At 40.3% G+C, this 14,609-nt stretch overlaps 1 protein-coding gene across 1 annotated transcript in view; it reads right to left on the bottom strand.

Moving 5' to 3' along the window:
• PRKACB (protein kinase cAMP-activated catalytic subunit beta) overlaps positions 1 to 13,032 on the bottom strand; it is a 119,850-nt gene extending 106,818 nt beyond the window's left edge. Inside the window, exon 1 of the mRNA XM_075557664.1 lies at positions 12,738 to 13,032. Coding sequence (XP_075413779.1) covers positions 12,738 to 12,783 — 46 coding nt within the window. The 5' untranslated portion in view covers positions 12,784 to 13,032. The remainder of the gene's footprint in view (positions 1 to 12,737) is intronic.
• Between the last annotated feature and the right edge of the window lie 1,577 nt (positions 13,033 to 14,609).

The following is a 14,609-nucleotide window of genomic DNA, read 5'->3' as shown; positions in this document are numbered from 1 at the left end:
AAAAAATTCACAGCAAACGAATGGCAATGGGCCCATGCTCAGAGAACTCACTGGTTTTACCAGATTCCCCATCTTTCCGATTGCAGTGGCTTGATAGAATAACGCAATAGCCTTCTAAAGACGGGATTACAGCACCAGCTAGGTCACAATACCTTGCAGGGTTGGGCAATGTCCCGGAGGCTGTCTTTGAAAGCTGTCTGCACTCTAAACGAGCATGTAATATAGTCATCTTTCTCTAAGGGCAAGATTCAAGAGTCTAGTGTGGCACCACTCACTATTATCCCTAGTAACTCACCTGCTGTTTTGGAGGTGTTGGATACAAGTGAAGGAATGCTACCACCTAATGACATAACACTGATTCTAACAATCTGGAAATTAAAAATTCTACCAAGCCACTTCAGGCTCCTCATACCTCGAAAACAGCAGGCAAAGAAGGAAGTTACGTTATTAGCAGGTATGACTGATCCTGATTATCAAAGGGAATTATTATGGAAAGAGAAGCAAATGTCTAAAATATAGGAGATTCCTCATGGCACCTCTTAGTACTACCATATAATGTGATTTAACTCAGAAAAACTACTGTAACTCACTTAGAACTAAACAAAGAATGGTCCAGACCCTTCAAGAGTATAGGTTTGGATCCACCCCCCCACTACACAAAGAACCATGACAAGCTGAAATGCTTCTTGAGGAAAACTGGAATACAGACGGGTAGGGAAAGAATGTGGTTGTACACATGTATTACAACTGTGAGATCCTCTGCACAAGTGCGATTCTTACACATATTGCTTCATTTTATTAAAATATATACATATAAGGGGTACTCCCCCCCCCAAAAAAAACACAAAAAGAGATGTGCTGGACAGAGCTTTCCTAGTACTCATTTTCCCTGCTACAGGAGTATCCAGCAACTATGAAGTAGTGACCCAGTGGCATGTTGCCTGGTCACAATGAATTTTTTCTTAAAAACAGTTTTACTTAAACCTTGATTTTGGTGATGGCTGATTTAAGAGAACAGCTTGCAGCTGTGAAATTGTGTTTGCTGTTTGGGAAAAATGCCACAAAAACTACTGTGATGTTGAACACCTCTTACAAGGACAACGCTATGGGAAAAACTCAAGTGTATGAGTTGTTTCTTTTTAAAAAAAATCATTTTATTGGGGGCTCATACAACTCTTATCACGATCAATACATACATCAATTGTATAAAGCACATTTGTACATTCGTTACCCTTATCATTCTCAAAACATTTGCTCTCCACATAAGCCCTGGGCATCAGCTCCTCACTGTTCCCCCTCCCTCCCTGCTCTCCCCTCCCCCCTCCCTCATAAACCCTTTATAATTTGTTATTATTTTGTCATATCTTACACTGTCCAATGTCTCCCTCCACCCGTTTTTGTTGTCCGTCCCCAGGGAGGTTATATGTAGATGCTTGTAATTGGTTCCCCCTTCCCACCCTCCCCTCCCCTCTACCCTCCCAATATCACCACTCTCACCATTGGTCCTGAAGGGATATCTGTCCTGGATTCCCTGGGTTTCCAGTTCCTATCTGTACCAGTGTAAATCTTCTGGTCTAGCCAGATTTGTAAGGTAGAATTGGGATCATGATAGTGTGTGTGTGTGTGTGTGTGTGGGGGGGGGGTTGAAACATTTAGGAACTAGAGGAAAGTTGTATGTTTCATCGTTGCTACACTGAACCCTGACTGGCTCGTCTCCTCCCTGCAATCCTTCTATAAGGGGATTTCCAGTTGTCTAATGATGGGCTTTGGGTCCCCATTCCGTACTCCCCCTCATTCACGATATGATTTTTTGTTCTTTGATGCCTGGTACCTCATCCCTTCGACACCTTGTGATCACACAGGCTGGTGTGCTTCTTCTATGTGGGCTTTTTGCTTCTGAGCTCGATGGCCGCTTGTTTACCTTAAAGCCTTTAAGACTCCAGACACTATACCTTTTGAAAGCCAGGCACCATCAGCTTTCTTCAGAGTGGTTGTTTCAAAAGAGGTGAAATGTCAATTGATGACAAACTTTGTTCTGGACGTCCACCATGTTCCCAAACAGACAAAATATCAACCAAATTTGTGCACTTGTGCTCGAAGACCGACATCGGACCATTGAAGAGAGATGGGAAGTTATCTGGACTACCTTGGAGCTCGGTAGAATTTCAACAGAAAATTTGGGTCGCTGCAAAATTTGTGCTTTGGGTTCTAACTGACCAGGAAAAAGAACATTGAATGGAAACATGCCATACTTTGAAAGAACAGCTCCAAAGCATTCTTATGACACTGAAAGCAAACATCAATCAAGTCAGTGGAAGACGACATCGTCAAAGATCAAGATGATGCTCATTTGTTTTTTGGATATGAGGGAGATAGTGCATTTGGAGTTTGTTCTATTTTCTATTTAGAGATTCTGAAAAGACTGTGTAACCGTGTGCAACAAAAAAAAGCTGATTTGTGGTAGATTGGGGGACTGGTTCTGCCATCACAACAATGCACCTGCTCATCTCAGTGTGACAGTTTTGGGCTAAAAACAGCATGCCTCTCTTGTCTCACGCACCTGACCTTGCTCCTTGCAACTTCTTTTTGTTTCTGCAAATGAAGAGAAGCATGAAAGGACAGCGAGTAGATGACATAGAAACGTGAAGAAATAAATGAGGAGGTGCTGTCAGCCATCCAAACAAATGAGTCTGAAAAAATGCTTCCAAGAATGGAATTGCAAATATGACAAATGTATTAAGTGTACTGGAGAGTACTTTGAAGGTGATAGGCTCTTTTGTAAAAAGAAAAGAACAACAAACAAATACATAGCTTTGAAAAAAATTTCCAGTTTGTTTTTTGGGGCACTCCCTTATCTATATATATTTGCTATTTGTGTATATACTCATATAATTTTGTTCTCTTCTCACATATCCCATTATTTATCAAACATATGTAAGTGATGCCTATATGTTTCCAGTTAAATGCTTGTTAACTATATCATGTAAGCTACAAGTATGACTTTATTATTTGTAAAAACATGTTCTCTCATATTTGCGGCTTAGAAACCACAATGGTCTGCTGATATCACATGGTCATTGTGGTAGTTGGAAACCATCAACCAGACTCTCCTGGCTAGGGGTGCAGTCAAACCTGTCAATCAAGTGGTAACTTCAGTACACCTCTTTGGGGGTATGGCCTTTTCTAGAAGAGTGATGGACTCTGAGAACTGTTCTGTGTTGCTCTGCCTTCCTGCTTGCATAGACTGTCACTGAACCTCAGATATGTCAATGCCCTGCCATGTTTCTACTGACCTTGGGTCCACGAGACTCTGCACCCAACCAGCCTGTGATCTTCCTGCATTATTGCCAACAAATATGTGAGTGTGAAGAGGGACATGTGGACTAGCATTCACCTACAGACTTGAGTTAGACTGGACTGGGATGCTTTCTTGATATAGTTATTTCTTGTATATAGAAAAGTGTCACTGGATTTTTTTTCTCTAGACAACCTGGCCTAATGCAGACACCTACTTAAGAAGAACATGGTATAGAAATTGAATTCATTTTACTAAGTAAGACTCTAAAATAATCAGATCTTAATTCAGTATTGTTAGATTTTGAGGGTAGTGGGGAAGGCCAGATAGAGAAGGCAGAGTAACCAATGACTGAAAAATTTCTATTTAACAACAGTCCTATAAAACATCAAGCTCCCTGAAGTCACTGAACAGTTAACAATGTATGAAGAAATAGGTAACAAAAGATACAACCTTAAATCATGTCCATCAAGCCTGGGATTCTGTATGCTGCTACCATAAAACAGGTAAAGATATGGCATTCATGCCGAATTTTCTAGGGGAAGTGAGTTTCAATTATGCTACTGTTACCAACCAATAGAGCATTTCTCTTTTGAAAAAGAATCTTAAATAACTAAGAAAGCCACAGGATAGATATAAAGTATTACTAGATCTAATTTATATTACAGAAAAATAAAAAATCAAGTAACTACTGAAAATATGCTGTATTTCCTAAAACATTTTCATAACTTTTCTAAATCTTCCACTAATGTGTGAAAATACTTGAAGGAATCTTTTATTTCCCACCGCATAAACCACGAAATAAAATGAAGACACGAATTACACATTTAAAATGCATAAAAGTGCATTATTTACCACTTGTTTTATATGAGCAAATCTCAATCATCAGCATATCAAAGACCTATCTTATTAATATTGATCATTCTCTTGGAAGATTTAGGAAGTGGAGAGGATAAAAATCCAATAAAAGGTTTTTTTAAGTATGAAAAATTTTAATAAAATTTTACATTGCTTAGACTCTAGAAACATAAAACACATGTTTTCACCTTTAAACATAAATGATTCCAATCAATTAAAAATGTATCTATTCTGTTTTTATTAGGTTCCTTGGAGTTGGTTCCATCTCATATTGATCTGGTGTACAACACATTGGAAGTACTGCCCACTCCTGTACCATCCTCACAACCAGTGTGCAAATCAGCTTCCTCTCTTTTTACTGACCCTTTACTTTACCAAGCATGATCTCTTTTTCCAGAAACTAGTCCCTCTTGATAACATGTCAAAAGTACATGAGATGTGTATTTATTCTTTTAGCCCAGTTTATCAAGGTGTTAAGGTACCGGTTCTTCTTTTTTACAAGTTTTAAGTACTAGCCCATGAGTTCTAGTATTTTAAGTTTAGAACAATAGTATATTTCACTCTCTGTGTTATTCATTTTTATATATTTCAATCACATAATCCTTATTATTCTATATTGAAAACTTTCAATTAGTTGAACTTAGTTCAACTCCATACAATAGGCTTTCCATTCTCTTATTTCTACTGACTCATCCCCTTTCACTGAACACAAGTGTATATAGTATACTAACAGTTTTACATAAAAGCAGAATGTTTTATACTTATTTCCAATACTTTCCTAATCATAAGTATTTAAATTACCTTTTTACCTACAGTAGAATATGAGAATATCATCAAAGACCAATAAAATTGATCAAAAGTCTGTTTCTTAGGTCATAATTCAGAGATTATAAATCTTTACACACATATTTTTTAATTGTCTTAAATACCTTGTCTTATTTTTCTCACATAGGGGCTACTTCCTTTCTCACATATTTACTGGATTGTAAGGTGATAGGGACTATGTAGTTATATCTAAACCCTAATTGTATAGCACATATGGAGATATTATAAAAATTTATCCAAAGCGAAGTATTAGGATATATTAGAAAAGAAAATTCCGATTTCTTTTACTCCTAGTCTATGTTTTATAGTTTAACTTTTTAATATTAATTTTAAATCACTAAGGAGTCCTGGTGGCATCGTGTTGTGCACTGAGCTTCAGTTCAAAACCACCAGGAGCTCCACTGAAGACAGGGCTTTCTACTCCTGTAGAAGTAGTCTTGGAAACTCACGGGCGCAGTTCTAGCCTCTAAGTAGGCATCAATTCCAAGGCAGTGAGTGTTTTTCTTTGAAAAGGAGCCTTGGTGACGTAGTGATTATTGTTGGACAAGGTCAGAAATTCAAAACCATGAGCTGCTCCTCAGGAGAAAGATGAGGCTTTCTATTCCTCTAAAGACTGTCTTGAAAACCTGTAGGAGCAGGTCTACCCTGTCCTAAAGGGCTAGTATGAGTTGAAATCAACTAGATGAGAATGACTTTGAATATTATAAATTGCTCTATGAAAAGAAAATTGAGATTTACATAATTGACATGTCTAACTATTCCTTGTAAAAGAAAAGAGGGCTCGGAAGAAGGTACTGTGTTTTTTCAATCCTCTTTACAGTTTTTTAGTTTGTCACATTAAATGCTCAATTATCTATTATAGTACATAATGCATGATATAGGATAACCTCAAAAGAATGTTTTTTAAAACCCACAATAGAATACTGTCTTAGGTATACTTATCTCCTACAAATTATGCATTTTTTGTACTAAATGTTTTTCTTTAATAACTTAAGATTTCATCCTCTGAGAAAATCTGGTCAAATATGTGTCCTACTATTTATTATCATCTAAATAACTAAACTATAGACAATTTCATGTTGCACTATTTTTAAAAAATCATTAATTGAACTGAATGTCAGACTGAATTATGGTCAACTCAATACCTTAATTACCTGAGAGCATCTCAGTAACTATCCTGGCTTACATAGAATCTTTCCAAGGACAGCTTCTCTGACTCAAACACAGCTTAATTTTCTCAGGTGGCATTCTTGTCTTTTAGCATCCTGCTATCTATAACCTAAATAGAGGACAATGATTAGGAGAATGGGAGAAATGGTTCCTGAACATGGGATAATTTTATACAACATGGAATCTCACAAAAAGAATCACAGGATCATGTAGCTGAATGACACTGCATTTGTGTAGCATTTGAATTGCACACTGTGTTGTTCTGACTTTCTTTTTCCTAACCCAAGCAAGGCTACCACTAAAAACTTCTGTCACACTAGTGGATTTGCAATAAATATCTGCTTGTTGAACAATGTGAAGACATGAGAAAAATAGAAGAAATCACTAGGTGTGTCCCTAATCAACATTTATATCTACTATACATTTTCAATAAATATATCCAGTGTGAGTCAGTGTTTAAGAAGAAATTTTTAATTCTAGTACAATTTAATATATAAATTAATTTTGTAGTTAATTTTGATTATACACAAGTAAATAAACAAATATAATAATCTATTCTCTAAATATATAAACACTTTTTTGGAGGACTTTCCCCCCCCCCAAGTATGAGGAAGGAGAAATTCAGTATATTTATTCAACTGTACATTACTTATTAGGATTCCAAAATTACTAAAACAATAGAACCTGATACACTTATGGGTCCCTTAATTTCATTACATTCTGTGAAACAGGACGTTTTATGAAATGGCATGTACAAACACGTTAATATACACAAGCAGTCTCCAGTTTATGAATGAGTTCCATTCCTAACCCTGTCTAAAATTTTAATAGATTTGAAAGTAAGCCAGAACAGTTAGGTGCAGTTAATATTAAAGTCGTTCAAATATTTGTCTTGGTATAAGGTTGTTAAAAACATTTATGGAAAAATTCCATGATCTTTTCTTTCCATTTTTCCAAAAACTTTTTAAACATCCTGGCATATTATTTACAAGGGGTTACACTCCCCAAAACATATTTTCCCCCAAAGCTATGTATGTAATTAAAAAAAAACAACCGCCTTATCACTTTCAAAGTACTCTGCATTACACTTAATTCATTTGTCAAATCTTCAATTCCATTCTTGGAAACATTTTTCAAACTCATCTGTTTCAATGGCTAAAAGCACTTTTGTTTTTTCTTCACCTTTTTTATGTTGTCAAATAGCTGTCCTTTCATGTTCCTCTTCATTTGCGGAAACAAAAAGAAGTCACACGGAGTGAGGTCAGGTGAGTAAGGTGTGTGGGGCAAGAGAGGCATGTTGCTTTTTGCCAAAAACTGGAGCACTGAGATGGCTGTGTGATCAGGTTCATTGTCATGGTGGCAAAAAAACATTCCCCCATCTGCTGGAAATCAGGTTTTTTGTCACACAATCTTTTAGACCCTCTGAATAGAAAGCTTGAAAAACAGTTTTGCCTGGTGGAGTGAATTCCAAGTGCACTACAAGTTGATATTTTCATCCATTAGGGAGATTGACAGATGTCCATAATAAGGTTTGTCATCAATAGATATTTCGCTTTGTTGGAAACAAGAAAACCACTCATACACTTGAGTTTTTCCCAAAGCACTGTCCTTGTAAGCTGTGTTCAACATCACAACAGTTTCTGCGACATTTTTCTCTGAGCAGGAAACAAAATTTCAGTTACACACTGTTCTCTTAAATCAGTCACCACAAAAGTCTTGATTGACATGACTTTAAACTTCTTCAGATTGTACTCTCACTTTTTTCCATAGAAAGTCATGTTCTGTTGTTTTACCATGTCCAAAAAATATGGAGATAATAATGGATAACCCCCTTTTGGATCTTGGTTACTCCAGAAAGTGTCTTACTTTAGGTGCAGAGGGATAGGTTTTAATAGACACCAGATGATAAAAACTAATATTCTCAACAATTATCTTCATACCATCATTCTGCTGGAATTTTTAGAAATAAGCTGTAGAATTACCTACACGAGACTTAAATGACCTAAGATTTAACCAGCTTTCAAATTCAAACATTTTCCTGTTGGCAATTTTCAGAATTCTAACTTCACTTTTTTTTATCTTAGCACTTATTTGGCATTTCATTTAACTTTTATATGTATATCTTCTTTCTTATAATAGATGGTAATTTAAAATTTTACTTATAGGATCTTCAATTAAAATTAGTACACTTGGTGTACACTTTGAAAATGTACTGATTATTTAATGGCTGAAAAGGAGGTCACAGAATATATCCTACTACCGACTCCGATGTTTTGACCACTATAAAGCTCAACTCTTCCTTTCAAAGGTCAGGTTCTTTGGGCTAATGTCTAAAATTTTTTCTTTTCATGTATCTGCTTAAATTTAAAAAACTAAATTCAAATCTTAAAAGGGGTATATCTTCAAAAGTAGACAAACCAACCACAATTCATGTATAGAACAATTATGTATGCATGGCAAGAATTGTTCTTTCATGAAACTTAAAAATGCATCAATGTAATTTTCTTATTACAGGAGCACATACCCAAGAACATCGTAACAATTACTGCCACAGACCAACATATAATATTTCAAATAATTATCCTACGAGACAAAATTTGCTATTTTCTTTTGTCATTTTACAAATTTAAAATTACTATAATGACCTTCTATTTCTGTTTATACACATTCATAAAAATCTAGCTAATCTATTTAGGAACAAGGTTGTAACAAGCATTAAGGAAAACTTAAACTCGAACCCAAACTCGGTGCCACTGAGTTGATTCTAATTTTCAGTGAACCTACAGAACCAGTCCCTGTTAGTGTCTGAACCTGTAACTCTTTTTTGGGTATCCTTTTTTAAATTTATTACTGGGGGATCGTACAACTCTTATCACAATGCATACATCCACCCATCGTGTCACCCACATTTGCACATTTGTTGCTATCATCCTCAAAACATTTGCTTCCTACTTGAGCCCTTGGTATCAGCTCATTTTGTCCCCTCCCTCTCTGTTCCCCTCCCTCATGAACTCTTGATAATTTATAAATTACTATTTTGTCATATCTTACACTGTCCGACATCTCCCTTCACTGACTTTTCTGCTGTCCATCCCCCAGGGAAGAGGTTATATGTAGATCCTGTAATCGGTTCCCCCTTTCTACTGCACCCTCCCATTATCACCACTCTCAGCACTGATCCTGAAGGGATCATCTGTCCTGGATTCCCTGTTTCCAGTTCCTATCTGTATCAGTGTAAATTCTCTGGTCTAGCCAGATTTGTAAGGTAGAATTGGGATCATGATAGTGGGGGAATGAAGCATTAGAGATCTAGAGAAAAGTTGTATGTTGCATCATTGCTACACTGCACCCGGACTGGCTCCTCTCCTCCCCACACCCCTTCTGTAAGGGGATGTCCAGCTGCCTACTGACGGGCTCTGGGTCTCTACTCCACACTCCCCCGCATTCACAATGACATAATTTTTTGTTCTTTGATGCCTGATAACTCATCCCTTCAACACCTCGTGATCACACAACAGGCTGGTGTGCTTTTTCCATGTGGGCTTTGTTGTTTCTGAGGTAGATGGCCACTTGCTTATCTTCAAGCCTCTAAGACTCCAGATGCTTGTGATAGCTGGGCACTATCAGTTTTCTTCATCACACTTGCTTATGAATCCGCTTTGTCTTCAAGAATCCGCTTTGTCTTCAGTAATCGTGTCGGGAAGGTGAGCATCATGGAATGGGAATGCCAGTTTAATAGAACAAAGTATTCTTGCATTGAGGGAGTACTTGAGTGGAGGTCCAATGTTCATCTGCTACCTTCATACTAAACCTATAAATATATGTATATGCACATAGATCTATTCCCCACCATCCTATACAAATATATTTACATATATACATGCCTTTATTTAGACCTCTACAAATACCCTTTGCCTCCTAGCTCTTTCCACTATTTCCTTTTACTTTCCTCTGGTCACTATCATGCTCAGCCTTCATTTGGGTTTCAGTAATTCCTCTCAGTTACATTACCCTTGATCAAGCCCTACCAGGCCTACTACATCTTCCTCAACACCGATTTTGGATCACTTGTTGTTCCCTTGTCCGGGGGTTTGTTAACACCACTACCTTTCTCCCACATCCTCCTCTCCCATGTCCTGCTGGAACCGTTGGCCCATTGTTTTCTCTTCTAGATTGTTTATCCAACCTATCTTATCTAGATAGACCTGCAGAAATAGTAACATGCACAAAAACAAGACAGAACAAAACAAAGAAACAAAAGAAAATAAAACACTAATGACAAAAGAAAAGCCTGTAAATAGTTCAAGGACCGTGTGTTGGCCTTTAGGAGTGTTTTCCCTGTGGAGGCTGATGGAGTGCCACACCCTGTCCCAAAGTCTATTTTTGGTACTCCCACGGGACTTCCTTGTTCTGCTCCCCTTGCTGTTCTGTTGCACACCCTTAGGGTTTTGTCTCGGTGTGGTGGGGTAAGATGGGGCACAATTCCCACACTGTCTCCAGTGTTGTTCCCTGTAGGGCTATGGGTCAGTGAGGGATCTGAACCTATAACTCTTTATGGGAGCGGAAAAACCTCATCTTTCTCCCATGGAGCAGCTGGTGGTCTCAAATTGCTAATCTTACAGTTAGAAGCTCAAGACATAACACACACAACACATGGCACCAAGGTTCCTAGGAGATATTTGATGGCAATGGTTAAGCACTGGGCTACTAAACAAAATGTGAGCAGTTCCAACCCTCTTGCTACTCCGAGAGTCTAGTTCCTTAAAGACTCACAACCTTGTAAACCCCTATGGAACAAGTATGAGTTGGAATCAACTTGCTGTGGGTTTTAGAAAATAACTTAATCTAGGAATACATTAGATAGTTCAATAAATATTAATGTTTTTATTATCCTATAGCTATGAACTTTCAAATTAGTATTAACGGAAAATTGGCTTGATAACTTAATAATGAAAATATACAGATCACAGAAGAGTGCTGTCATTACAAAAAATATAAACACAAGCTAACACTTTCTAAAGAAAAGCACTGAACCCATTCAATTACCAAGTACCTGCTTTTGCAACATAATTGGCACATTTTTACCTTTAAGTTTTAGTAGGACAATGAGAACTCATCAGACACAAAACGTTATGTATACTTTCTGGCAATCTTTACATTTTCTATAAAGTTCGTTATTCCATGAGTCCCACCCAAAACCAAACTCACTATCATGGGGTCCATATGGCCTCACGTGTCCCTGTTGGGCAGGACAGAACTGCCCCTGTGGGTTTCCGAGTCTCTGTCTGAGGGACCTGAAAGCCCCCTCTTTCTCCAGTGGAGCCGATAGTGGTTTCGAACTTCTGTCCTTGGGGTTAGGGACCCAATGAATAACCACTACATCACCAGGGCTCAGTTGTTTAATTAAAAAAAAAAGACAGTAAGTTCTACCTCTACCTCCACATTGGCTTTTTAAAATCTCTGTATCACAAACTACATTATGTTCATTAGTATTTTATATGCCAGCACAGGACATTTTTCTGGAGCTCCTGAAAATTAACAATAAAGCATAACTGGCAAAACAGACTATAAAAGCTGCTCTCAATATACTTTTACAACAAAATGAATGGCAAAATTTTTCTAAATCATTTCTGCTTTATTGATACAGAAAAAAACACTTGGTTCCTGCCCACCAAGTTACAAAGCTAGCCTTATTCTTACATTACCAACAGTGAAATACTCCAAAATAAAAACTATTTACATCAATCTAAACAAATCAGCAGGCATTCCCTCAGATGCTGATGTGTCATTTATTCATGACGGTATAGCAAAGAATGGGTTATTGGCTCATCCTGAATGAGAAATCCCAATGTGAACCTTACCATGGCAATCCAATTCCTCACAATCACCAAGCAGAACTTCAATGTTCTTTGAAAACAAAACAACGCTATTTGGTGTAAAGCGTGGCGTGCCCACACTTTCAGCTGGCGGATGGAAATCAACAGTGTTGTGGAAGCACTTCCACGCTGAGTGACCTCTATGTGTTCTAGGCATTGGAGCGGATTCTGCCCTGTTTTGTGTTTGTTTTTGAATCCCCCTAAACGATAATGCTGCTGTTTAGGATTACACTTTCCATTCTTAAGGTGAAGAGATGGAGGGCCTCTAAGACCTGGGTGTCATCTCACAGAGCGCGCCGCAGGGTCAGGTCCTCTCACCTTGTGATCAAGTCGGGTTGGCCCCTGAGGATGGCGGGAGAAGGGCCCACTGGGCCCACGACGCTACCTGTGGCTCCCACAGAGGGGCTCCGCGGGCGAAAGCAAGGGCTGGGATGGCACGAGGCTTCCTCCCGGGACCACATGAGAGAAAGTCTTCCAGGACCTGCGCCCGCTGTTAGGAACGGGAATTGCGGGCCCGCTCTCGGCCCAGGCTCAGCCTTCACCCAGGAGCTCGGGGAGGGCTAGAGAGGTTGCCGGTTCCAGGCTCCCCGGGAGCGGCTCGCGCTGCTAGGCCTGAACTCTGCCCGCAACCTCTGGGGCCCCGAGCTCCAGGGGTGCGCCCGGACCGGTGGCGGCCCACCCGGCGGATACCCGTTCCCGGACCCTCGACTCACCGCTTTCCACTTCGCTGCCTTTCTTGGCGGTCGCCGCGTTCCCCATGACTGGGGAGAGAGAAAGAAGGGGCCAGGAAGGGCAAGGGAGCCGGGGCCGATCCCCGGCCGCTCCAAGACGGAGGCAGCTCCCCCTGGGGCACCCCTCAGTGCGGCGCTGGTTGCCGGGGTCCCTGCGAGAACCCGGGGGCTGATTCTGAGGAACGGGTGTCAGGGAACTCCACAGACCCAGTGGCGAATTTCTGGCGGCGGCGGCGGCGGCGGCAGCGGTGGACAGACACTCCCCCTTCCCCTCCCCGCCCTCCTCGCGCGTACCCGGGCAGCCGCGCGCCCAGGCCCGGGCCCCTATCCGCGGGTAGCCGCGCGCGCCGGAAGTGACGTACGGGCTCCGGACGCTGGGGCCGGGCCAAGCCCGGGCTGCAGGCGGGGTTAGCTGGGACCAGCCTCTTTGACCCCGCCCAGGGTGACGTCACCGCCCGGCTGCCTATCGGATGCCGGTTCCAGAGTTGGTGGGAGGAGACCCGAGAACCGTTAAGAGCAAATCATCTGCACAGCCAGCTGCCCCCATGCCCTGGGACGGGGCGCTGAAGCCTTGTGGATGCATTCTGTGCACCCTTCAACGCACGACTCCTCAAAGTCGCCTCTTCCCCACGGCCGCGGCTGGACCACTCCATGGGCAAGATCGCACCCTCAAGCAGGAAATCGGACTCAAGAGAATCTTCTCGTTTTCACTACTGGTCGAGGGGATAACTTTGCCACTAATCATCTTCGTGTTTCGGGTCGCGATACACGATACAAATACAGGTATTTGCTTAGCGTACCTACCACGTTATCCTGACATTTGTTAAGGCTCCAGTCACAATCCTGGGATATTTCCAATATATTCTACCGGATCACTGTTCAGGTTTTGTCAGACATCCCAGGATAAGAAAAATATGAATGCATTTCTTCCTCGTGTTTTCCGAGGTGCACTTTGTATTTAAGCATCATAAGTTTGTTGCAGCAATAGAATTAGCAATGAAAAAGAGGAATAATTTGCTGTAACAAACTTGTGATATTTACAAGAGGGCCTGGCGATACAGTGGTTAAATATCGAGCAGCAAACCAAAAGATCTGGGGTTGGAACCCACAAGCCAACAAAAGGTAGAACGCTGAGGCTATTGCTGTCATGAAAGGTCACTAAAAGACCAAGACCACAGCGCTGGGTATCGTGTGTGCTATATCAAGTGCCATAAATAGAGTAACTTATTTGAACCTCACTAGAGCCCTATGAGAAGCAGTCTTAATATTATCTTCATTATGAGCAAACTTAGGTTCAGAGAATTTAGCAACTTACCCCAAGGTGAGAATATACAAAGAGTCACTGTACAAAAAGAACTAGTCAACAGTCCATTTCAGAAGGTAGGATATGAGCAAGAACCAATGGTGCTGGAGGACGTTCAAGTGTCACTGAATGCATTAGCCAAAATCAGGGCTCCAGGAATTGATGAAATACCAAATGAAGCACTGGAAGCACTCACTCATCTATGTCAGGAAATTTGGGAGACTGATATTTGGCCAACTGACTGGAAAACATCCATATTTGTGAAGAATATTGAAAGTACCATGGACTGCTAAAAAGACAAGAAGATCTATCTTGGAAAAAGAATGGCCAGAGAGCTCCTTAGAGGCAAGGATAGTGAGACTTATACATACTTTGGACATATTGCCAAGAGAGACTAGTCACTGGAGAAAGACATCATGCTTGGTAAAGTGGAGGACTGCCCTCCACAAGATGGATTGACACAATGGCTGCAACAACGGGCTCAAGCATAGGAAAATGGTAAGGGTGGAGCAGGAGCGTGTAATGTTACCTTCTGTTGTGCATAAAGTCCC

The sequence above is a fragment of the Tenrec ecaudatus genome, chromosome 1, assembly GCF_050624435.1.
Source record: "Tenrec ecaudatus isolate mTenEca1 chromosome 1, mTenEca1.hap1, whole genome shotgun sequence".
Taxonomy (NCBI): domain Eukaryota; kingdom Metazoa; phylum Chordata; class Mammalia; order Afrosoricida; family Tenrecidae; genus Tenrec; species Tenrec ecaudatus.
Note: the sequence above shows the minus strand (reverse complement) of the source record. Positions and strands in the feature narration are given on the sequence as shown.